The sequence below is a fragment of the Aspergillus ruber genome, assembly GCF_000600275.1.
Source record: "Aspergillus ruber CBS 135680 unplaced genomic scaffold scaffold00005, whole genome shotgun sequence".
Classification (NCBI taxonomy): domain Eukaryota; kingdom Fungi; phylum Ascomycota; class Eurotiomycetes; order Eurotiales; family Aspergillaceae; genus Aspergillus; species Aspergillus ruber.
The window spans coordinates 667,640-692,648 of record NW_024467301.1 but is presented as its reverse complement, the minus strand read 5'-3'; the positions used below and the strand labels follow the sequence as shown (position 1 = coordinate 692,648).

Sequence of the window (25,009 nt, the reverse complement as noted above, 5' to 3'; positions counted from 1 at the left end):
GGATTGAACTGGTTTTTCACTGCCTTCCCTTTGTTGTGGTTATCATTCCCAAAACAATTTTTCACTCCCACCTCCATCGTTGTTGCCCTCCTCACCTTCCCTTTCTTTCTCTCCTCCAACCATGCAAACATGCCCACCATCCTCTTTCTCACCAACAGCGAACTAGGCCAGGCCTCTGTCTGTCTAGCCGTCGCCCACGAATTCCTCCTCCGCCCAACCTACACCATCCACATCGCCTCCTTCGCCTCCCTCCGCGTCTCCATCTCCCAACTCAATCTCCGCGCCATCTCCTTCCTCCCCGTTTCCTCGCGCTCCGCCCGAGTCCGCCCAGCAACCTTCCACATCCTTCCGGGCCCCTCCATGAAACAAGCCCTGGAACAACGCCACAACTTCAACGCCAGCAAGGCCTTCAAACTTCACGGACTGGGCTTCCAGGCTGCGTGCCAGGCGTACAAGGATGTGTTGGCGAAGATGGTCGCGCCGTGGAGTGGGGAGGAATATGTTGCGATATATGCTGGGTGTGTGGATGTGATTGAGAGAGTTGGTCCGCAGTTGGTTGTAGTTGATCCGTTGTTTGGACCAGGGTTGGATGCGGTGCGGTCGATTGGGAGGAGGTTTGTGGTGCTGAGTCCGAATACGTTTAGGGAACATGTTGCGCAGCCGAAGTTAGCGGGGTTGTGGAAGTTTCCTATGTATATTTTCTCTTCTTGACATATGTGTGGATGGGCGTTGAGTTGACTGTGTGATGGCAGGTTGTGCTCGGGATATCCTTATCCGCTGCCGTGGAGCTTGATGCTTCCTAATGCTATTCTTGGTTTGCGCTTGCTGGCCGCGGTCAAGTCTAGTCCTCAACTGAAGCAGGTCGAGAGAGCGCGCAAGCGCCACGGTATTAAGCACGCCATTCCCGATATGTTTGTCAATCCGGATGACAAGAAAGTTCTCGCCGTTCTTCTCCCTGGTCATGTTGAGTGTGAATTGCCCTGTTTCCTGCCTGGCAAATTTACTCATTGCGGGCCGATATTGCGACCCTACGCCCCTATCTGCGACGAGCATCCGGATCTGGCGCATTGGCTTGCTCAGAGGCCGACTGTTCTTGTTAGTCTGGGCTCGCTTGTGGTGTTCACCCCATCTATGGAGAGACAGTTTGCGAGGGGATTGAAGATGTTGTTGGAGACGAGGCCAGACATGCAGGTCCTTTGGAAACTACCACGTGCTGAGCCGCAGAGCACCGCGCAAGAGGAGACGTTGGAGTGTTTGTCTTCAGATATCGGCGAAGGACGCGTGCGCACGATGCCTTGGTTGCCCGTGGAACCTATCTGCATCCTACAGAGCGGACGTGTGGAATGTATCGTGCACCACGGTGGCGCCAATACCTTCTACGAAGCCATCAAAGCCGGCGTCCCCCAAGTTGTCCTCCCCATCTGGTTAGACACATACGACTTTGCCCACCGTGTCGAATACCTAGGCGTCGGAGTCTGGGGAAACCGCCAGAGCGCACCTGCTGTAAAAGGCTACGAACTCGGACAGACGCTGAAACGTATGCTGGCCAGTGTGCTGAAGATCAAAGTGCAGCGGCGCGCGCGGGAGGTTGCGTCTGAGTTGAATGGTAAAGAGGGTCGTGTTGTGGCGTGTGAGAAGATTATAGAGTTTGTAAAGCCGAGGCATACCTGGACGATTAATTTTCGGCGGACGGGGGAGACTTACCCTGGGCCTTTCTGAGGTACCTTTTACGTGATTGTTGTTCGAGTTGATTGTGGTGGTTTGAGGGCGGAGAATTGAAGGAGTGTTTACTCGTACAGTGTATTGTGCTAATGCTTAATTGTTAATACGCAGAGCTTGAATAATCGGTTTATGGAATAAATGGATAGTTTTGAAGTAGCGGGTTTGGATGAATGTATTGCCATGGCATACTCTGTATATTTCGCCTATTTTCTCAACTAAAGTATAATCCGATTTGTGCTTCCTCGTCTTAATGGCAATCTTATTAAACCAAACGATGCATAGTCCCGTCATAACAGTGATCTACCCCAGACTATGGAAGATAGCACAGAGGGAATGCAGGGCTTGTTCTCTGACTGCCATAGACATATGTCGTAGAGAAGGCTAATGTTTTTCAATTCACCATTGTAGAGTTCCATGTCTCACGTCGTGCTGGATAGTTATGAAGACTCTGATGTGATAATTTGAGCTAGTTGTCTCTAGTAAAAAAGCTGCCTTGTATCTTCTATTCAGATACTTGGTCTGGGCAGATGAATAGTTGTAGTATTTGCATAGAAGTGAAGTAGATGACAAAGATGCTACGTGATGAGCGAAGTAAGTCTCTAGGGAGTAATGACAGTGAATAGCAGCGATCCTTAGGGGCCTCTGGCATTCACTTTCAGCTTTACAGTGAGTCACTACCTATACAGCTACTCGGGCTTAGTTGATGCCGAAGGCCGAAGGATTTGTATGTATTAGGGTACAGTAGAGTTATACTGTTGATATCTAGTAGCGGACACTAATCCCGATCTGGTATAGGGCGGGGAATCCCTCCGCTCCTCCCCGCTCTTAAGCCCGAGCCTCAAATCCGAAGAATCAACATCGCGGACGAATTCCAGGCTTATAAATCAGCGTCATTGATATAAAATACATCGTCTTCCTCCCCGGAAGTTACACACTATCACATAACATTTTGCTCACTCAATTGAATCAATTGCACCTCAGACACAATGGCCAACCAACACGTTGCATGGATCGGTCTGGGCAATATCGGCCGAGTACGTCATCTCTACATCCTACCTCTGTACAAGTACTGACAAGCGCATAGGGCATGGTCCAAAACATTGCCGAGAAAGGTCCTCAGTCCTCTCTGGCCGTCTACAACCGCACAACCTCCAAGGCGGAGTCTTTGGTCTCGACTCTTCCCCCCAACAAAGCCAGCGTCGCCCCGTCCCTCCCCGAAGCCGTGAACCCCGCAACCCTAATCTTTATTTGTGTCGGTGATGACCCGGCGCTCAATCAGATCTTCGCCGCCATTCTGGAAGCCAAGGGTTTGGATATCTCGGGTAAGACCTTTGTCGACTGCTCGACCGTGCACCCCGACACCTCAAGGAAGACGCAGGCTGCACTTAGCCAGCGGGGAGCGGCATTCGTCGCATGCCCGGTGTTTGGTGCACCGAATATGGCTGTTGCAGGACAGTTGGTTGTTGTGCCTGCTGGATCTGCAGAGGCAATTGAGCGTGTGCGGCCGTACCTGGACGGTGTTACTGCGCGTGCTACCCTCCCACTCACTGGCAACGAGGACGTCGGCCGCGCGAGTCTCATGAAGGTCCTCGGCAACACATTCATCCTCAACATGGTCGAATCACTTGCCGAAGGCGTCACCGCAGCCGAGAAGACCGGCCTGGGTGCGGAGATGTACGAGCAATGGGTTACTACAATGTTCCCCGGCGCATTCGCAAAGTACGCAGAACGGATGACCTCGGGTGACTACCACAAGCGTGAGGAGCCTCTTTTCGCTGTCGATCTTGCAAGGAAGGACCTGCGCCATGCGAGTACGTTGGCAAGCGAGGGGGGTATGAGGTTGAGGAGTGTGGAGGTTACGGACGGGTACTTGCAGGAAGTTAAGAAGGAGAGGGGGGAGAAGGGGGATGTTGCAGCTGTTTATGGGGCAATTCGGAAGGAAGTTGGGCTGCCGTTTGCTAATAACTGAGTTGCTTAGATAGAGTGTATATATCTATAAGGATCGGAATTTCTCAACCCATTACAGTCTTCCTCTTCCGGATGCTGTAGTCTAACTACATACGATCTAATATCCATCACTATACTATATACTATACCTATACATCAGGAATAAACCTCCTCATGACATCCCTCACCCAAACCCTATCCACTCCCAACTCCTCCGCCTCTCGAATCGCTCGATTCATCCTCCCAACATACTCCTCCTTCGGCGGACCCATCCGCACCCGTTTCTCATCCACATAAACCAAAACAATCTCCTTCCCACCACCCCCTCTAGCTTTCTCTTGCTCCCCATCCAGCCACATCGTGATTGTCGCCGGTAGATACCACTTGTTATAATGGCCCTCGCCCTGTTCTCTAGGCCTCACACCACCAAGATCAATGCTAGCCAGGCCAGAGGAATGATCAACGTTTTCGTACCCATCGAGCAGGAATTCATCCTCGGGGGCCATCTCATACAGAACACCCCACACCTTACACCCATCATCAACAGTAGTAGCCTTTACCTGCTCTTCAACCCTCAATTCCCTCGGTGGGAGTACATTCGCATAGCCGGCCTCACAAATAATCCACCTCCAGCCTTCCAATCTTCCAATCGCGACTGGATTCCCGGACAAAGCGGGGTTATTTGTACAGCGCATGCGCATCTGCACGGCGGAGAGGTTCGAACCGTAGGCGAAGTAGAGGGGGCGCGAGGGATTGGGCTTTGTTGTGTCTGGGAAGGTGGTTGTGATTGTAGTTGGGTGTTGTATTGTGATATCTGCAGGAATGGACTTTTCGTTGATGATGAATGTTGCCTGGCTCAGGGGGAGATTTTGGTCTGGGAGATGCATTTTGGTGGTTTGGTTGGCTAGGCAAGACTTGGGAGGAGAGCGTGGTGAGATGGAGGATGTTGATGGTTGGAGAGAAGGCAATGGTGAGATTTGGTTGATATTGACGTGAGGTGAGGGGTAATATAGTGGGAATCTTCGATTACATGATGGAAATTTGCAATAGTGCCTAATTTAGTACATACCGCTGAATACCTATATCGAAATCGGCCATCAAATGGTACATAAGGCCGAAAACCATGAAACCGCTAGTGTTGACACGAACCTCCATAACCCTTTTACTGCTCTAATAGTACACAAGTCCGTAAGGGCTGACATTTCATCCTCACCTAGGTCTCTACTCTCTCTCATTCCTAAACTCCACTAACGAGTTCCCTAATACCGGCTCCTCGATAGTGGTATACTGACTATGCGCCCTGATCCTCTCCCCATACTTATACAGCACCCACGGCACAAGCACCAATGTCACTGACACGAAGCCCAGCAGACTACTCGCCCAGCGAAATTCCAAAGAGGAGAACATCTGCACAGTGAGCAGTGGGAACGTACCTCCACCTGCATACCGAAGGAGACTATTGGCACTGAGGGCGCTAGCGCCGTGTAGTGAACCATATGAGTTCATAGTATATAGCGCACCGCTGCTGTAGACCATGATGTTCCCCACCGCAAACGGTACAGCTGCTACAACGGGGCTCGGCCAGTGCACACCTGCGTCAGCAGTCCAGCCAAACCAGAAGAGGCTAACTGGGTTGAGGGCACAGCCTACCATCGTACCATAAAGACGGTACTCAGGCGGCACTGCGCTGACGCCATACTTCACCTCTAATGGAGGATATGTTCGCCGGTCTATATATACCACTGCAAGGAAGCCGATAACGCAGCCCAGTGCAATAGAGATGAAGGTAAGCCCCTGTTGACCAGGTGTGAAGCCATACTGGCCGCCAAATATATATGGAAAGACGACGAAAAAGCTGTAAAAAAGGGCAAAGTTGAATGCCATGTAGATGGTCAAGAAGAGCGCAATGGACTCGACGAAGAGCATCTTGAAAGGTTTGAGGACGATGCGCTAGACAACAGCGCTTAAGGGGAGAGCGACTTTGGGTGGTGGGAGTGCATTGGATTGTTCTTCCTTGCGTGCGCGCTTTTGGAGGATGGTCTTCTTGTAGGTTTCAGGTTGGGAAATGGAGTAGAGTTAGTTGAAGGCGACCATGAAGAGAATTACCCATTCGAGCCAGCGGAAGTCCTTGTTCTCACTAACGAAACCGCCGGTGACAGGTCCAGGAGAGGTCAGCATGGAAAACCATAGAACGAGTAATACAGTCTGTCACACCAAGGGCTAGGCCAAGAAAAGGAGACACGAAGTAGAAAGGATAGACAAAACCCGCTAGAGCAGGCTGCCAGAGATCTGCATTTGTGCCTCCGCCTTTTGAAACCACTGCGCTCCCGAAGAAGCCGCCGAAGAAGCGACAGACGGCCAAAGCAGCAAATTTTTGTGCTAATCCTTAACCTAGAATGGACAACCCGAAGATTGGAACAGTTGTTAGATATACAATCCTGCGACCATAATACTCGCTGACAGGTGCTGTAATAACAGCTCCGAGCCCAAGACCCCAAAGAAAGAGGGAAAGGCCAAGCAGAGATACTACGCGATGTACTCCAAAATGCTCTGGTATGTTGTTAGCTCCAGACGTGTAAACAGAAGAGGCGAAGGACCTGCATCAGTCAGAATCTAATACACTTCGAGAGTTGATGGAGTATGCTAACACATTGATGCAAAGAAATGCTGGAATGCTGGTCATGTAGATGCGCTTCCACTTCGGCCAGTTGTAAGGGCAACCCGGATCATCAGGCCCCCTCCAGTCGTTCATTCGAGATTCTTGTTGCGCATTGCTGTTCACAGTACTATGTGGAGGAGATATGACTGCCATGCTGCCGTGACTTGGCAGATTCAGGGAACAGAATCTATAACGGTTGATTGAAGATCGAAAGTCGATGGTGCCATTATTTGAGAGAAACAGTGAAATAAGGGGGCTAGTGAGGCTGTGTAAATATTGTATTGCCGCTTTCATTGTTTGTTTCTCTTCTTAGGGATTATATGGGATACTCCTATACGCGGCGTATAATTCAAGATCAAAATTCAGTATGGTTATTTTGAGTGTCATGCAGCTGAACTATTGAGTGTAATACATAGTACATTACAGGAACCTGGCCAACTAGGATAGATCTGTTTGGTATTGGAGGAAAGATATACTATACTGCACATGATCAGACGTCAAAGGCTACTCAGAGCTACGGAATACAGGCTGAGAAATTTAGAGCAAGGATTCAGCACACCCGGAGTATACTTCTGTGAAGAAGAAAACAGCTTCAGTATATGGCAAGACTGTTGATTTCCGTATATGCCGGACTTTGATATGTTCTCCCGGTTGGCCATGAGCAATTGAAGCTCAAATTCCGGGAATGTCCAAGCGTATGCATGACTGGATATAATGAGATGATGATAGGGTCGGGGACCACTGCTATGCAGTCAGCGTCCTTTGACTGTGGATCAACATTTACATGATTTATGCACTCCGCAAATTTTGACTAAATCTAAACACTATCCCACTTTCTTACGGTCATAAGCCACCGAACGAAACCTAAAACTTCTCATTAGTACTATTTTCCCCTCTCGTGCTAGGACAGACTTGTCTACGTACATTCATTTCTCCGATCCCGGCTCTGACCTTTCCATACCATTGACCAATCCGGAAACAGTAGATGTGTGGATATGCAACGGTGAAGAAGTTACCAGTAAACTGATGGACCAATAGTTGGGCCAAGCTTGGAATATCTCCAAGTCAATGCTGTGGAAGATACTGTAATCATTCCCCGCCTGCAGGAATATGCAAATGGTCGTGTGGTTGAAATCGCAGGGTTTCCAGAACAAAAGCATACTACTACAATACAATGGGAGGAATCGCTACTTCGAGAAGCAGAAATTCTCTGCGCTTGTACCCACACCCAGACTGGAACCCAATGGCTGAATTTAATGAGGGACCATGACCACACGACAACTGTTCTGCTTGTTGGTGCGGGTATCATGAACCTTATGACCGCCGAGTTTCAGCTGCGCGTGGTTACCAGGTGCGCATCGTGGATGCGGGCCCAAACCTTCAATCCTGTGAGAACTAGACTTGCCTGGGCGTCACTAACGGTGGTGGCAATGCCCGCATGTTCACTCATAGAGGCCGACAACTACAATGAGAAGGGCAGCAAAATCTACCAGAACATGCAGTCGATCTTCCGGCAGACTATTCGCAACGGCGGATGGGGCGTCAAGTCGCCTATGAATTTTACATCCGCTGAACTCCCTTGGGTGAATACTTTTGAACAGGTTCCGGCTTGGTTGGCACAGACATTCAGGGACAACATACATAAGGTAAACCTAAAGCTAACAAACACTAGAAGGAGTATATTGGGTCCTCTCACAACTATTCGAAGAGGTAGAATTCTGCAAGGACATCCTACGCATGTATGTGGAGCCAGTTGCTCTGGATGCAGCCATCAAGCTAAACCGGCAGCTTGGTGCGATCGTCCAGGCCACTTCTCCAGAAGAATTTCTCAGTGCGAATCCGGGTTTCAACTCCGTAGCCGAATTGGATCATCTCTCGGGAAGCATCACTGTGGACGGGTTTACGGTCAACATTTATTCCTTTGTAACGAAGTTGATCGACCGCATTACTGATTTCGGCGGGGAGGTTCCTCTAGGACTGCGAAGTGCAGGGCATACAACGCAACTCCCTGGGCGAGGTGACAATGCTGAAATCGCAACTGGGGCGTCTGGGAGCGGATCACTTCGTCGTGAGTCCTGGCGTGACTGGGAATGTACTGCTGAGTGAAACGGCTTGCAAAAACCTGGTCCACGACGTACTAGGAGTATGGCTGCAAACCCCCAACCTATACCTGCAAACATAGCATTCTATCAAAATCCACCGCCGCGCTCACCTTGTCGAAGATATCAATATAACTGTGGCAAAGGATGCGGAAGCCGGTGAAGACATCCTCATTTTTGGAGGTGGGTACGGTTATGTTGGACAGGATCACCCGCCACCACACTGTCCAGAACTAAAGGCCCTCTTCAATGAGCTGGGAGAGGTGGCGCGCATCTGTTTTACGCGGGGATATGTAGTGGTAAAGGAACGTGGGATCATGTACCCAGGTGGAAACTGCAAGTTTTGCGTCCGCTCTTTTACGCCTACGGGCCTCGGACTGTTCGAGAAGATCCTTGCTGCAAGTGGAGGCCATCTGATCATTACCGGCGGTAGCAACATTGGCGGTTTTGCGCAGGCACCAGCCGTAACGCATGCAGTATAGCAGGCGCTGGTCGACGAGCACGATCCTATTCATGTGCTTTCTCACCCTGATCGCGGCAGGCTTCCCACTGCCGTGACCTACAAATCCCGATTCCCTGAGCCGCTATCGCTGCGCGGTATAGAAGCCCAGCAACCTCTGAGGCTGCTCTTGCTCCGCTCGGACGGTCCCCAGCATAGGTACCTACGGTACCTTTAGACCAGACTTTCCCGAGCTACCGCTGCATCCTAGGAACCCATGACGGACAGGTACGCAAGCTAGTAGAAAAGGGCTGCATAGTCGGCGCGTGCTATATAAAGTACCATGGCCTACGACGTCATTACTCTAGACATGACCATCAGCGCAAAGCATACTTCAACCACCTGGTGCCACAGGACCATGCCTCTCCGTCACCAGTCATTTTCCGAGAGTTTAATAGTGGAACTGGTGCGGGAGTGTGGAAGGTTTGGAAATACGGCGACGTTCTTAAAAATTATGAGGTGTTGGGAAATACAGAAAACCGGTCCTGCGGATTGTCGGGTTACAATGGGTGAAATGGGGGTCTATGCTATTTTGGTATGAACGGTGTTTGGCTCACTATAGGACAACTATTATTCTCCTGCCCAGTATCTCTCCATGGTACTATGAAGGACGTATGCGCGGAACTACCATTACAAATATCTATGGCGAAGAAAAAAGGTCCTCAAGCCACCTGAGTCAAAGCATGTCACGACGTTCGTGATCAGATACGTTTCATACAGTGGCTACAGCGTAAAGTCAAGATAAGTAATGACTTAGGGCCCATTGCGGATTTGGATCCCTAGGTTAATTCGAGCTGAGCAAGGCCGAGCCGAATCCAGCTCTTAAGACTCTGCGATTACAGCCCTGAGTTGTTCACGAACGAAGCGATAAGTAATCGATGGCTTTGCGTTGTATGTACACTGATAGTGCGGTAACATGTATGATAGGTGGCTATCCAAGGAATAGTCCGTATCGATTGATTACACGTCACCCCAAACTCGGACGTTGGTTTGAGTGAACCAACTACTGACAGGAATCCCAGTAGCAGAACGAAGCGCATTGCCATTAAGGTGAAAGTCGAACCGATGGTCTATTTGAGCCAACCAGGCGGCGGCGAGCTTGTTGATAAAGTCAATTAGGCATACGTAGTAGATACATAGTAGGAACAGGCACTGAAATGAACATTATAAAGCTTTTGACAACGCTCTTTCATGGACTGCGAATGCCATATTGAAGCCATTGAATCAAACGAACATGTCAGCAACCAACGATCCAAAGGCACCGCAGTCTATAAACCTGGTCGACGCCAGTATCAAAGATCTCCTCTACGCTCTGAATACCCGTGCAATTACAAGCGCCCAACTCGTGTCGCTCTACCTCCATCGGATCAGATACTACGACTGCCGAGGGCCATCATTGAACACCATCTGTGTTGTCAATCCAAAGGTTTTCGAAGACGCCCAGTAATCAGACGACTATCGAGCCAGCGGGCTTCCACCTAGACATTTGGAAGGGATCCCCTTCACCGTCAAAGACAGCTTCATGGTCAAAGACATGACAGTTGCAGCAGGCTCACCCACCTTTACCGATTTTGTGGCCTCGTAGGATGCAGCCATAGTTTCTCTGCTGCGAAAGGCCGGGGCCGTGGTACTGGGCAAGACAAACATGTCCGCGATGGCGGATGGAGGAGGCCAGCGAGGACTCTACGGGAGGGCCGAAAGCCCATACAGCCCCCTCTATTCCACCACGGCATATGCATCTGGGTCCTCTAATGGATGCGGTACGTCGACGGCGGCCAGCTTTGCTGCTTTTGGATTTGCCGGAGACACCGTGTCTTCGGGTCGTTCGTCGGCGTCGAACAATGCGCTGGTTGGATATTCGCCTTCCCGTGGGGTAATCCCGAATAGAGGCCAGTGGCCATTTTATCCGACATGCGATGTGGTTGTTCCTCATACGCGCTCGGTCGAAGATTTATTCACTGTTCTATATGTCATCGTCGCTGATGATCAGGACGCTGTCCGGGGCATTGATTTCTGGTGGAACCAGGACTTCGTTTCTATCCCGAAGGCTTCGAGCATCCGCCCAAGGAATTACCATACTGTAGCAGACTCTTGCACATTGTCAGGAAAACGCATTGCCGTTCCAAAATGCTTCGTTGGTGTACCGGCCGCAAAACCACTCCATGTCTGTATCGAGCCGGTGCGGAAACTGGGAGAAAGCTAGAGCTACGTTCGAATCTCTCGGCGCGACAATGATCGAGACGGACTTTCCTCTTCTTGAGGCGTATATGAAGCAGGACTTTCCAGGTCAAGGCTGCAATGTACCCGGAATGCCCAGTAGCTGGATGGACATTGAACGGTGCGAGATGATCGCTACGGCTTGGGACGACTTCTTGCGTATTGACGGGGATTCAAAATATCCAAACCTCACTGCAGCTGATCCGGACAAGATACACCCTTTGGTCGCACCAATGGACAACCCCTCAAAACACAGAGGCAAAAAACCAAGTTCGTTATTCTGACATGATTTCCTTTGTGGCGGTCAGAAAAACACCCTCTACAGCTTCCCCGGTGTCGAGCAAACAACCAAGGCTCTGGAAGATATGCGAAAGAGAGAACTCGAAGCGTGGATGGACAGTGGCTTCGACCTCATCGCATTCCCTATCAATGGCGATGTCCCATATGCCGATGCCGAATCGATGGTCTATGCACTGCAAGATGGTATCAAACACGCCAATGGCGGCCGAGCACTCAAGCATGTTGGAGTCCCCTGTATTACTGCTCCGATGGGCAATATTGAGGCGAAAGATATGCCTGTTCGTCTAACCCTTGCTTACGCAGACAGTGGCCTGTTACGATATTCGTATGTGTATGAGAGCGCATCCCGACTCCGGGTTCCTCCGCCGTTGACGCCTTTGATATCATCGGACTGTATGTCCTTAGGTAATTCCTGTCTTCGTAGTTCAGTCAAAGCAAAGTCAGTCCTTGATATTCTTTCGGCCACGTGGGTGAAAACAAAAGTACCTGCCCTCGAGGCTCGACGGGTCGCTGTTGATGGGATTCTACATTCAGACGACCCTTCTGTCAGTGTCGCCTCCATTCAAGCATTTGTTAGCGGCGGGAGATCCGTGTCTGTATCCTTGGTTGGTGACAAATGGAAGTGGGAAGCTAGTTTGTCCCGGTCCCGGGCCAGCGAAAAGTATCCAACGATAGCAAAAGTGCCCAAGGATTGTTTTCTTGCTGCCATCATCGCTGCATTGGAAAATGGGAGAACCGCAGCCTCCATGCTGCTAATAGACTAGAATAGTGTTGATTGAACCTTGATTGTTTCATTGAAAGTTCTTCTCTTAACCCCTCATTGTTGGCAAATAGAAGTTGAGCATCCGTTTCTGTCAGCCAAATTGGTTGACGGAAACGTGCATAGCCAAGTACAACGAACGCTCATGTATTCTGTCCCCAGAAGCAGTGAGAACCAATGGGTGGAAACCTAGAGTTGGTCTAAAGTCAGCGACAGACAACCGTCGACATCCGTTTCTATTTGGATCTGATCCTAGGTAGGCGACCCTCAAGGATAGTTCTCGGCATAGTCTCTCGTGCTTTCATCATGGCGTGATGTGAGATAGTGCAGCGTGAAGAGACGAGAAGGAGAGGTATGCAAGGTTGGACGGTGTGATCAATCACTACATTGACCCTGTCATGGTCCACTTCCCCTTTTGCTTTCCAATCATCACGAAAGGTACGAGAAGGTGGCTCCCTTCCCATTCCGGAAAGTAGACATGAACGTACCCAAGCCGAGAAACCAATCTGTACACCGGAAGGCATGCATCGAACTGCCGCGATTCCAAATTTCGCAGGTCTGTCTACTCGTTAGGCGATAGACTGCGCAACTTGAAAGGGTCGTTGGAGTGTAGTTGGAAAACCATGGAGGTATATGCTTCTCCATTTGCATGGCGAATTCCGTGCGGGGAATGCTGATTCAACAGGGTGTCCTTTTCCGGGTCAGGTTGAAAACAGAGCCTGGCGGAACCATGGGTGAATCCCATCTCCATGTTGGAGACCCGGTGCCACGAAAACCCCCGGCTTTTGACTGGTCATCTCTTACATATCCGCCAGGCCGAGGTCTATTCGAGACGGGGAGAAGGAATATTGACCGGACTACTGCAGTTCAACCTGCGACATGTGGCACCATCGACTATCTATGCCAGGGAAGAAAGAAAGGAAGAAAGAAAAAAAAAAAAAAGAAAAGAAAGTAGCTATAGTTACCAAAAAGGGTAAAAAAGTCCCCGGCGCTGCCAGCTGACCATCCAGACCTCAGCACAGTTCAATATTGCGGCAATGCACCATCGCCAGATATATCAATGGAGCTCGCCAAGGTCGGCTCGAACGTTCTCCATGCCCATCCCTGCGCTTATTGCACTCAAATATTAGGTTCTGTCTGCAAGTCTGCAGATCGGTCCATGCTGTGTAGTGCCGCCGGTACATATCCTACTCTCGGTGCTCCAATTCATCCCCTACCGCCACGGCCGCCACAGTCAATTGACGGAAACATCATATGTCCCAACACTGGGCACATGTGGCGTTACCGTTACGGTGACCCAATTGCACGGCAAGTCAATATCGGAATGCGAACACGCATGCTATGAAGGATGTCCCAGGTGACAAACGATGCTTGGAAAGCCAAGTCATCATCCGCGGGGGATCTCCCGAGAACCGATAGCCAAGCTTAACCCTATGGGGCAGGTGTGGACTCAGGGTCTTGTGTGGCCCGAGGTCATGCAAAGTAGATCTACATATCTCGGCCGGAGAGGTTACTGAGAACCAGCAAATTCCCGGGCGCATCATGTCAATACATGAAACTGTAGTACATAGTCAGTGTATCGAAGGTGAGAACCTTAGCGGCGGTATCCGTTCGGATTGGCTATCTGGGACATTAACTTTCCGGGCCATGGAGGATCTAACTTGCGATTACACGGAACACCGCGGATCTGTTTCACTCTATTTCTTCCACTCGTTTACCTCCAGGAACCATGTCCATGTTTAAACTGACTCGGCAGTGAGCGCTTCGCGACGTGCGGGAGGAAAGAAAACCCCCATTACGCCGTAGTTGTAGTACCTCTGCAGGGTGGTCACACCCAACCGCCACAAGCACTTTCAACGCTGCGTAACAATCCCAATACACGTTCACCATGACGACTTTGGGGAACAATGCCACGTCAACTTGGTCCATGGGCTTAACCAAGGGATGTCTGCTGAATCATGCTACACGCGGAGGGCGGTGCGTTTTCTGCCATAGCAACTGGGGAAGGCAGGCCGGTGATGTGATCAGAAAGGGGTGCTTGGCCAGACAACCCACGAATCCATGTGGAGCTTATCCGAACATAGGTTGGTAGACCAGAGAGGATCACCGAGGATTCCTTTCTCACGGCGATCTACAGGGCTGCGATAAGCTGTTTTCCATGGACATAGTAAGCTTATTGGAAATGCTTGGGGGAAACGGAAACGCATGGTGCAGGATCACGGCGCCAATGCAAGGGTCCAGGGACCAATTCGTCATATCCTCGTGCTTAAATATGAGGTTCGACTGCAATGCATACGCCATGGCGATCTCTCCGTGATGTATCTGGGCTGGGACTGGGTCACACATATGGGAGGAGAGCTATTTTGGAAGCCGGAGAAGAACGATCGAAGGACTGACAGCGCATCCTCACTGGCTGAACCAACAAGGGCCAGGCATACCAGAGCCGACGGAAGATATCCCCTAGTACCTGGACGCGCGTTGTCTCCAAACTCAATAATGGTTGTACTTTTTTTGTATACATTTTGTTTCTTTTTCCACATTGCCACTAAGACATATTGTTTGACTATTTCTACGGCCATGCGCTCCGTTGGTTTTGGGATATCAGAAGTCTTCAAGACCAGACTTTGGGTGCTCGGTCAATTCTTCATTCCTTTTTTCTTTTTTCTTTTTTTTTGTCGTTCTATGATTGACCATGTCCACCCAAGCTCCGAGAAATTCCACCTCCACACTCACTCCCGGGTCGCAGAGCACTCTCGGGATTGTAGACCCTGTTATCGCGGAAAAGGGCATCGTGCACAGCAAGGCAGGTGCCGTCAGTGACAGCGATGCCGAGTCTTTTCAAGGCAAAGAAGAGAACATCATCCACTGGGACGGCGATGATGATCCCAAGAACCCAATGAACTGGTCACCGTTTCGGAAATGGTTGACTATCGGGTTAATATCTGTCAGCAGCTTCAACGTGTATGTTTGTCACAGTGCCATTGATTGGACAATGCTGACCATCAGGTTCCAGATCTATGGTCTCAACCATCTTCGCTCCCGGGGTACCCCAAGTCGAGAAAGAGTTCAATTCAAATAGCTCGGCCATCTCATCGCTTATGGTCTCCATCTACGTGATGGGCTCAGCAATTGGGCCAATCTTCTTGACACCTTTATCCGAAGTGTGTGGAAGACTGCCTCTGACACATGCGGCAAATACCCTGTTCATGGTCGCGGCGATCGTCTGCGCTGCGAGTATTAACATGCCCATGTTGATCGTTTCGCGGTTCGTCATGGGTATGGCCAGTTCCGTGCCGGTAACCGTGGGAGGAGGATTTGTTGCAGATCTTATGCCTATGGAGAAGCGTGGTACTGCTATGACAGTCTGGACTGTTGGGCCGTTATTGGTAGGTTTTCCAGTCTCGACATTGTCCTAGCCTAGAGTTGCTAATTAGTTCGCGCAGGGATTTGTGACTGGCCCGATCTTTGGGGGATACATTGTCGAAACTGTTGGATGGCGATGGACTGTCTGGATTGAAGCTATTCTCGTAAGCCTCTTGGACCTCTCACACTATGCTTTATGGCATTTGCTAACATAACCTTAAGGGCGCCATTGTTGTGATTGTCTCTATGATCTTCCTGCGCGAGACATACGCCCCCATCATCCTCGGACGCAAAGCCAAGAAGCTCTCAAAAGCCACTGGCCTTTGCTACAGAACCAAGTTTGAGCAGGACAAGACCGTCTGCCAACTCATGAGGATCTCCATCACTCGCCCTGTCATGTTCCTCGTCAAATCGCCAGTCGTCCTCATAGTATCCCTCTACAGCGCTGTCACCTACAGCTACATGTACGTGCTATTCACAACATTCACCGAAGTCTTCGAGAAAGTCTACGACTTCACCCCTGGCCAAGCTGGTCTGGGATACCTTGGTGTCGGTCTTGGTTTCTGCGTCGGCCAGATTACCGTTGGGTATTTCTCCGACCGCTACCTCAAGAGACAAGAAGCCATCCACGGCAAGATGAAGCCAGAGCACCGTCTTCCCCCTCTGGTCCTGGGATGCTGCCTCGTTCCCATTGGTCTTTTCTGGTACGGCTGGGCAGCCGAGTACCGTCTGCACTGGTTTGTCACCATCGCAGGAACCTTCTTCGTCGGGCTGGGTATTTACTACGTGCACCTGGTAACTCAAGTATACCTCGTCGACGCCTACACGCTCTACGCAGCCAGTGCCGTTGCGGCAGAACTCTCAATTCGGTGCGTCTTCGGTGCCGTCATTCCCCTTGCCGGACCGGATCTATACGCCAGCGTTGGCCTGGGCTGGGGCAACAGTATCCTAGGATTCATCGCGGTGGCATTCGCCCCAACATCATTCTTCCTGCTCAAGTATGGCGAGCGGATTCGCACGAATCCTAAGTTCCAACCCAAGTTGACGTGATTTTCGTGCATACGTGTATGAATATATATTAATTGGTGACATCTCGGTACATGATTAGCGCGGCGTCGTGGCGTTTGTGTTTATGATTGAAAATTGTTTGATTCGAGGTTTTTTTTATTATTATTTTTTTTTTTTTCATTGGAACGATAGAAAAAGGCTGGTTTTGGATTTTTTGATGACTTCTGGGAAACAATGTTTTGTGTGTATAGATACCCAAGAACAATGTTCATTTCTTGATTCATTTCGGTCCGGCATGAATGTAGAATCTGGTCGCCACAAACACTGCAGGTTGCCTGGCTGCATGCAGCCAATAATTGGTAATGGCATTACCCAGACAGTAGGAGGCATCAGTTAAACATGTATCATCCATCGCTGTTTCGGTATTTCCGTACTGAAGGTGTTTATTATTATTTAATTTCTCCGACTACGGTGTTGCATATGTACTCGGGCCCCGGTTCACACACCGCAATTCATGTCATCAACACTTAAGATAAAGATAAACATTGGAAGCATACAGAATCCCTGCTTTAATCACTTTAGCGCACAGCAAATAATAATTTGCTTATGTATACAAATACTAAGCCTATTTATCAACACCGGCCGGCTGGCCCAATGGTAAGGCGCTTGACTACGAATCAAGAGATTGCAGGTTCGACCCCTGCGTCGGTCATTCTTTTTTTTTTTTTTCTCTCTCTTTTTATTTATATTTATTAGGTGTGTCCCTTTTTTGTCTCTCCGATTCACTGTGCATGTGAGGAACTGTTGTTACATTTTATACACTTGCAGAAATATCTTTTTTTCTTAGGTGACGCCAAATTACTCGAAGTGGTATAGCGTTCCTGTTTAGGCTCAGCGTCCCATTGCTGCTTGGCATCGCTGTGCGTGCCCTATAAAGTCGTTCTGCATCGCTGCTTCAACTTCAACCAAGTTTTTGCTGTTTTTCTTTCACCTTTTGCCTTCGCCGCCTGCCACGGAGCGTGGGCACTTGCTTGGTCACATGACATGTTTGATTCATATGTGTTGATTCCTTTGTCTTGTTTTAGGGACCCCCTGTCACGGAGTACGGACATTCACCAACAACGCAAGATGTTTGTATACTTTGGCCTGTTTGAATATAGGGCAGGAACCCCCTTCACACACTAGATGGCGCAGCGCTAGCAGGCCCAGCTTCTTTCTTTCCTTCTCCATGTTAGTATTTCGATAGAGTCTACCAATGAATTTATATTGTTCGAGACTGTCACACCCCCTCACACATCAATAGTCCAGCTGTCAAGACACCTTTACCTATTTCTGCGCTGATGAGTCGGCCCTTATCATTGCGATGAGGATCAAGTCAATATCCAACCTTTTAGGTATCTATCCCAGCGAGTGTAATCGGTTTGATGGCTCTTGTAAAGGTCTGTCTACAGTTGAATAGATGAGTTCAGTTACTCTTCATGCTACTTTGGCATTTCTTGAAAACCTAAAAGTCTATCAGGAGATCATATGACACCTATGTGACGAATATCTCCTACTAACTATTATTTGAGTTCTTGGTTAAGGAAATGAAAGCCACCAGCATTGACATAGGTAGTGTAGTGCGAGTGCGTGCACATAAAAGTGGTTCCAGGTATCTTACTACGGAGGGCGACATTTTTTCCTTTAAAAATTGGCGCGGACAGAGATTTCTACTGTCTCTATTGTAAGCTTGAACGTCCCATGAATTTTGATCTCCTTTCAACAATTACTATGTCAATTCTCTGACTCCCGCCTGAGCTGCTGATGCTCATTGCACAGCAACTTGAATGCAGAGACCTGAACGCACTCCTCCATATTCATCATCATATACCATCAATTGAACGATTACCTCTATTATTGAAACGTTCAATACGATGGCTCTTTGCGATTTTTTGGGCTGAAAGTCCGGCTCTGAAAAGACTCTTCAGCGACTCCTCAATGCTGAAGCAGATGTTCGTTGGACATCCGACTCACAGATACACTCTTCGTCTAACGTGCTTTTTTTTCTATTCATTCTCTTTTTCCCGAAAAATAATTTCTCGCCTGTCTTGCAAGTCTTGCACAACTTGCGGAACATTCGGTTTATCCTGGGACGTGTCACGGCTCGTTTGATGGTAGATTGACACTGACGGGATGAAATGTATATATTCTGAGGTATGTACTGGCAAACGCTTCTCACAACCTGGATCGTAGTGTAAAGCGTAGATCAGTGTGAAATTATAAAATCATGATAAGGGATTAGCCACCTTATCCCTTTAGAATGAAGTTTCATTTAGTCTGATAAGGAGCACTTTGTAACTAAGATAGTCAGGAACTTCGACCATAAACATCTCTGTGCCACTCCATCTCAGAGCATCATTGGATTTGAAGTATCTTGCACTTACAAGCTATGTTCCGGGACGAGCCGGTGTGGATGTCATAATCTTTTTCAATGTATTGCGTTGCTGTCTCTGCCTCGGGGTGGAAAAATGCTCTTCAGAGATAGCTATGAGATGATGTACAAGGTATAAAAGGTCGCCAATATTGACAGATGGCTGGAATCTACTGGTCTTGATAAGACCATATTCCTCGGTGAGTTGCCGGCTCACAAGCTGCAGAAAGGTTAGCCAGTCCTGAACTACATCTCTCATAATGCGACTCACTGACTTCACATCTTTTTCTAAATGGTAAGGAAACTCTCTTTACATTTCCTCACAGTAATAGATTCTCCAGTACCGCACTCGAATGACGAATCCTGACTGACGCTCAGGATTATGGGCTTCATGATACCAACGCAAAAAACCTTCAATAATTTTTATAATGAGGTTTTCAAGCTAGTAGCGTGTGTCTTTAGGCTCGAGAACTGTACAGAATCTAGTAAGGTAGGTGAGCATCAAGCAATACCACCATATTGTGAAACCCACTTTTCTAAATTCGCTCGCATGATGTTCAAGCCAATTCTTGTGGATTCTGCAGTCTCTTTCTATTTCCTTGAGGGGTCCTCAAACAAGCTGGTTCCAAAACTCAGGCGACCTATTAGTCTAATGTTTGGACTTAATATCGCGTTTGTCACTTTATAGGTTCTGTGATAGTCATTTTGGTTGAGCCAAATCAAAGAGGAAGGACTTTAGAAATTGTGCTTGAAAGGAAGAATGAAATGTACATTGAAATCAGTCTTTTGGAAGTTTAAATGGCTGTGTGGCGTTTCCGGCGTCACCCCGAGTTACTCCGTACAACAAAACCATCATGCCGGCTATTGGCATGCTCCTTAAACTCAGATGCGCAAAATGTCATCGCGATATATTTACGGTCGATTGAATACTGGCTGATCCATAGCAATGCCGTATAATCGGGATATCGTGTGTGCTTGTGTTTTTCCCATAGACAAGTAATAGTCGCAGCATCGATACGCCGGGCCGCTTTGTCGACATGAAACGACCAAGCCGACTATTGACATGCTACTTGGACTTATATTGCGCGCGACATCTTTTAATCAAACTGGCCTAAGGCCATACCGGCTGATTCATTGGCGCAAGACCATGCTTGAAGCCCAACACTCGCCAGTCATGGACCACAAGAAGTGGCTCTTGATCGAGCGTATTTTCAAATGAGGCCCGAAAAGATTGCTGTTGGGTGCGCATGTCAAGAACTATGCAGAAATGCATAGAGCGTTCCCAGGAGCTAAGGGAAGAAAAAGAAGGTACCCAGGGTAGCAGTGTAAGAGTATATTTATGAAAGATGCCGCCAAGATGTGTAATATGGAAGGGGATAAATGCATTGAATGCAGCTTAATGCAATGTGATATCGAACAGCGACTGATATGACTGATGACCCTGTCTTGGGTAAATTTCCTCTGGCATCATGGCAATAGATTTGTATATCTAGGCATTCTCAGGTCTTGTTCTCAATTGCTGAACCTGCTCACCCCTAGCTTTGAAGTGATGCACAAAGACTACCATAATTTGGTGGCATGGTCAAGCTCCTATTTCCAGGAGAAAGTAAGACGCCATATGACATGACATGCTTTTGTTGCGTATAGACACCAGAAAACATTGTCCACAACGCAACCAAATGCCGGTGCGACACAAGGCTAGAACTCATTCTCGCCTCGTTCGATAATGCTGCGTGGCTATTGCTGTTGCATATGCCCTTTGGCATATGAACTTGAAAAGAACCACAGTATTGAACGCCGGGAGATTCTGAAAGAAACAAATTTCTGGTGCGAGAACGTATAAAGTACCATCTAATCTAGCATGATATATATAGCAGTTCAAGACCAAATATTAGAATCAACGACTGCTGAACATTTGTTGAAACTGCGATATACCACATGCTCAACCAGCTCCCGTGTGGGACACCAATTGAGCACCAAGGCACTGAGACCAAGGATAATGGCGGTGCCCTTTTCATGGTGTGTGAGTTGGCATACGCAGAAGAGTATGCCCATTTGTAGACTGGTAAACCGTTCAATGATGGATCAATTTCGTCAACAAAACAGCGCTGATCACAGAGGACCCAATGCAATGTCCGAATCGTCATTGAGCTTGTCGTGGTTCTTGAATTCCAGCATGTTGAATTTAGCGAAATCAACTGCGGTGTCGGCTTCATGCAGAATCACAGTCTGCGTCCATGAGACCGCCTGCCAAAAGCTCATGCACGAGAGCGGTTGAAAACCATCCTCTGGACTGGCGTCATTATATCTATTCTCCAGTACTTACTGCGGTTAACCATGTCCAGAACGAAGTCTCCTTGGTAAGGGGTAAACCGACATTGGGGAAACCATGTTAGCTCTTCCCGAGGAAGAATATGCGAGAAGGCACCTAGCCAGGAACTAGTTCACTCACGAGACAAGAGCCTTCATGTCTGTCCAATCTCAGAAGCGCCCAGTTTCAACAACAGGGAGCTATAGCCCTTTGGGGCACATCCTATGATATTAACCAGCCGCAACTAAGTATCAAAACCTTGTGGAGCTGTGCTATCCAGCAGCAAACAAGATTTACCCATCAAGTATTACAAGACATTCAAAGAATCACCAATTGCACAAAACCTTTTGAAAGCAATCCCACGGACGTCGAACCAAAGCGATAGAACCAGAAAGTGAAGATAGCAGGAGCCAATTATTAATTGCCTTGTGTGTAAGTTGTGTTATATAACCAGGTGCCAGCCTCTTGACTTGCATGCGGCTCTACATTCCTCTATGCCGTGAAGGTTGAATGAATAACGTGCGACAACTGAGATCGAGTTTGAAAATCCTGGAACTGGGTGTCTACCCAGGACACTACCTAAATGAAGACTCGAATCTCCTCCCACGCAGATGTCTGGAGGACTGACCCGGTGACCGAGGGAACGGCGTTAGTACAGCAGATTGAACAGCGCCTGTCTTAAGTTACAATATCATGAATTCAAGACCTATCCTAACTGGTCGCTTGATCGCTTGATATAGAGTAGCCAAGAAAGGTCGCTGCATCTCGGAGTACTATGTGCATCTGTCTTCGGGTTGTCCGCTCTACTACGGAGTATGGCTGTTTCGTCCCAACATCACCAAACGGAAATCCCACAACCTTCAGTAACCGTGTAATTACCAACCCCATGCCAATGCCATCCCACGATTACTGTGTGGGAGTCACGCACACACAATCCTAGTTAGGACTGTTATCTCATGCCTGCATACAGAGTAGCTATGCAACCCAAAAAGCAAGCAACCGGACCGTGGATGCAATCAATGATAAACAATGCAGATACGACCCCGCCGATAGCTACCCTCTACGATCATGCGGCCAGCCTATCACGGGGCTATTAATCGGCAACAGGTTAGCATAAACTATTGACCCGCTAAACTCTGCTAGGGTTTGGCGAGGTCCACATGATGCAATACGGTCTGTCAGGTCATACACAGCACGGAATATATACGAGTACGAAGTATTTACAAGTTGTTCCTGGAGGATGGAAGGGCTGGAATTTGGGCTGTAGATACGGTGTGCAGCATTTGACGCATCGAGTGTCTCATTTCCTTCTTGCCGAGCATGATTGAGTGTCACTGCCAAGCACACCAAGTAAATAGTAATTTCTCGACTTCTTGACTTCAATGAAACAGACGATTGGCATACCCAAAGTAACTCCGCGGATCAAACAAAGTAGGCGGTGAAAATCGACAGAATCCCAGGGGTATGATACATACATACATACATACCACAATACGAGATGGAAAATGTTACTGAGTCCGGAGACATTCCTTCAGTCATACCCTTGGAGTATCTGCTATCTGCCCTGCGTAGTACATGTTCCCAATCCGTGCCGCCGCCCCCGACTGACCGCCGGAACAGGTGGAAGAAGCGCTAGCCTAGCCTCTTAACTAGTCCGGTCCGTGTGCTGGCCCGACCGGTGCGCCCGGTGTTTTGCCCGATGCCGTGAGCCGTGAGGCGAGTTGGCCGCTGGTTGGCTTGGCGGATTTGATCTGTGAGCTGAAGGATTGGGGCTTAGACTGCGGGGGGAGCAGAATCTGGAGGATGTGCTAAGGGTCGTACTTTGTGTGCACCCTGTATTTGCACTCCATATGCAGATGTATGGAGGGTAAAGTGACAGCGACCGGAAGAATGGATAGAATGTTCTTCGAATCGACCCAGACCCGAGTGTACCGTGGTCGGGAACGGGTAGGAAAAAGTCGCATGGGTCCATGGCAAGTACAAGTGTGGTAACAAGAAATAATGTAGTAGTCTGATTGATCATGCTTGACGTGTACCAATACACTCATAATGTACAAAAAGTGCGGGAAACAGAAACTTGGCTGTGCATAATATAGACAAAGAGGGCTATCTATTATTATGGGAATTAAGGTATCGAATACAGATTAGGTCTATTAAGCTGGTCCCCTTGCCTGCAAAGGTCAGATTGGTGCCCGGAAACAAACGACAGGACATGGAGCATACCAGTACTGACCTCAGAAAGCACCTCCCACATTTCCCTTTCTCTCGAATTGTTCCCAGCGCTCGATCGTGTTTTTTCTTCGTTTTCAAATTCACAGAAGCAAACCAGCAGCGATCGGCGTTAACCCGTAGAGCACACTCTTGCCAGCATCGAACAGGCCGCTCGCCCCGTTCTCGGTGGGGTACTTATTGGGGTCGTCGGTGTTGCACTCACCCCACTGCGAGGTGGTGCTCAGAACACACTTCTCCTCGTTGCCATCTGTGTCCTTGATGGTGAGCTCGGCGGTATGCCAGTCGACTTCGACGGTTTTGTCGCCACAGATGGTGGCCGGGTCGGTGTTTTTGTTGTCACCGCAGCCACCTGGGAAGGGGCTGGAGGAACCCTTGCAGTCGCCGAAGATATTGTCCTCGACGATGACGGTGCAGTGAGACTTGTACTTGTTGGCAGAAGGGTGGGTGGTCTCGATGTGAATCTGAGCAGCGGAGATGGTCTGCGCCAGGGCGGCGAGAGCGCCGAACTTGAGGATCCAGGACTGCATTGTGATGGTTGTTGTAGGGAGTGGAAATAAACCGATTGAAGAGATCTGGATAGAGAAAGGGACGGGAGGTATCAATCAGAGAGCAACAACACACGAAGAAGAGAACAAAGCGGAGCAAGAAAAGAAGAGGAAGCGAAAACGGGGGCGGCGTGTAGGAGACGCGAGCCGCCCTTTATAAGAGTCGGGGGAGGGTTCAACTGGGGGGCGCGTGTGCCTTGCAGCAGTACAAAAAGTCAAAATAGTTAATCCACCCGGCTCAGTCGGCAGATTTCACACAATAATCAAAAACAATAGTAATAAATTCAGTAAATCAGCACAATCAGCGAAAAAACAAACCGCGCACTGCCAAGACCCAATGAGAAATCTTTCAGGGTCCACTTCAATCTCCGACTTAACCGATTAATATTCCAAGACACTTTCAGCATGGGGTAGCTTTCCTAGTCCGGTAACTATCGCACCCTGTTGCTCGTTCCGCCGATACCCCAGTTCCAGTAAATTTCATGATTGGTGGGTGGTACCCCACATGGTGCATTGCGCTAGTCAGAAAGTGTTACCCGGGCATCACACCCCTTGCGATTCAGGCATCATTTGCTGATTCATCTCGCTCGTTCCGATCTTCCTATTGGCGGTGGGAGTAGGGCATACCACCGCCTGCCCTTTTAGTAGCTGGGCCCTGATATGTTCCACTATGACGTAGTAGACCCGTTTGATCCTTGTATTGCAACTGTGGCGATCTGATTCGTTACTGGCTTTGTCTGGAACATCACGTTTAATCGCTCGTGGAGCGTGGAGGAATTAACTGCCATGAATGAGGCATGAGAGGAAATGTTTAGATTGAAGAAACATATAGAATACACCGAAGTGAAGATAAATGGAATGTACGACGGAGTGAGGTATAAAACGCCTGCTTGCATAATTATCCTTTTTTGCCTCTTGTCCCGTGGTACATACGGTT

At 48.8% G+C, this 25,009-nt stretch overlaps 8 protein-coding genes and 1 non-coding gene across 9 annotated transcripts; 5 read left to right on the top strand and 4 right to left on the bottom strand.

Moving 5' to 3' along the window:
- Positions 1 to 129: 129 nt before the first annotated feature.
- Positions 130 to 3,691, top strand: EURHEDRAFT_513516 (UDP-Glycosyltransferase/glycogen phosphorylase; the record flags this gene model as incomplete). The annotated part of the gene is made up of 5 exons (XM_040786174.1): positions 130 to 594; positions 661 to 692; positions 753 to 1,630; positions 2,704 to 2,756; positions 2,807 to 3,691. 5 exons carry the CDS (start codon positions 130 to 132, stop codon positions 3,689 to 3,691), a joined length of 2,313 nt encoding a protein of 770 aa, XP_040641352.1.
- A 136-nt stretch (positions 3,692 to 3,827) lies between these two features.
- Positions 3,828 to 4,463, bottom strand: EURHEDRAFT_422393 (gamma-glutamylcyclotransferase family protein; the record flags this gene model as incomplete). The annotated part of the gene is made up of 1 exon (XM_040783354.1): positions 3,828 to 4,463. A coding segment is annotated over one exon (636 nt), but the record flags the coding sequence as incomplete, so codon positions are not given.
- Positions 4,464 to 4,890: 427 nt separating this feature from the next.
- Positions 4,891 to 6,458, bottom strand: EURHEDRAFT_529158 (MFS general substrate transporter; the record flags this gene model as incomplete). The annotated part of the gene is made up of 4 exons (XM_040787098.1): positions 6,318 to 6,458; positions 6,061 to 6,266; positions 5,882 to 5,988; positions 4,891 to 5,619 (listed from the first exon to the last, which is right to left on the bottom strand). The coding sequence occupies exons 1-4, from the start codon at positions 6,419 to 6,421 to the stop codon at positions 4,891 to 4,893; spliced, it is 1,146 nt and encodes a 381-aa protein (XP_040641350.1). The 5' UTR covers positions 6,422 to 6,458.
- Positions 6,459 to 7,758: 1,300 nt separating this feature from the next.
- EURHEDRAFT_375486 (uncharacterized protein) lies at positions 7,759 to 8,909 on the top strand (the record flags this gene model as incomplete). The annotated part of the gene is made up of 4 exons (XM_040778748.1): positions 7,759 to 7,940; positions 8,004 to 8,067; positions 8,117 to 8,396; positions 8,551 to 8,909. The coding sequence occupies 4 exons, from the start codon at positions 7,759 to 7,761 to the stop codon at positions 8,907 to 8,909; spliced, it is 885 nt and encodes a 294-aa protein (XP_040641349.1).
- A 1,251-nt stretch (positions 8,910 to 10,160) lies between these two features.
- Positions 10,161 to 12,207, top strand: EURHEDRAFT_513513 (amidase family protein; the record flags this gene model as incomplete). Its single annotated transcript, XM_040786173.1, has 4 exons — positions 10,161 to 10,352; positions 10,512 to 11,090; positions 11,122 to 11,417; positions 11,469 to 12,207. The coding sequence occupies 4 exons, from the start codon at positions 10,161 to 10,163 to the stop codon at positions 12,205 to 12,207; spliced, it is 1,806 nt and encodes a 601-aa protein (XP_040641348.1).
- A 2,688-nt stretch (positions 12,208 to 14,895) lies between these two features.
- Positions 14,896 to 16,616, top strand: EURHEDRAFT_450437 (MFS transporter; the record flags this gene model as incomplete). The annotated part of the gene is made up of 4 exons (XM_040783879.1): positions 14,896 to 15,164; positions 15,217 to 15,589; positions 15,647 to 15,730; positions 15,789 to 16,616. The coding sequence occupies 4 exons, from the start codon at positions 14,896 to 14,898 to the stop codon at positions 16,614 to 16,616; spliced, it is 1,554 nt and encodes a 517-aa protein (XP_040641347.1).
- Positions 16,617 to 17,214: 598 nt separating this feature from the next.
- Positions 17,215 to 17,286, top strand: EURHEDRAFT_t44. Its single transcript has one exon. It is a non-coding gene; the product is annotated as a tRNA-Arg (tRNA).
- Positions 17,287 to 22,528: 5,242 nt separating this feature from the next.
- Positions 22,529 to 23,467, bottom strand: EURHEDRAFT_409894 (uncharacterized protein). Its single transcript, XM_040781223.1, has one exon. It carries the CDS (start codon positions 23,316 to 23,318, stop codon positions 22,941 to 22,943), a length of 378 nt encoding a protein of 125 aa, XP_040641346.1. The 5' UTR covers positions 23,319 to 23,467; the 3' UTR covers positions 22,529 to 22,940.
- Positions 23,468 to 23,527: 60 nt separating this feature from the next.
- EURHEDRAFT_409893 (uncharacterized protein) lies at positions 23,528 to 24,297 on the bottom strand. The gene has a single exon (XM_040781222.1). It carries the CDS (start codon positions 24,052 to 24,054, stop codon positions 23,608 to 23,610), a length of 447 nt encoding a protein of 148 aa, XP_040641345.1. The 5' UTR covers positions 24,055 to 24,297; the 3' UTR covers positions 23,528 to 23,607.
- Positions 24,298 to 25,009: the final 712 nt, after the last annotated feature.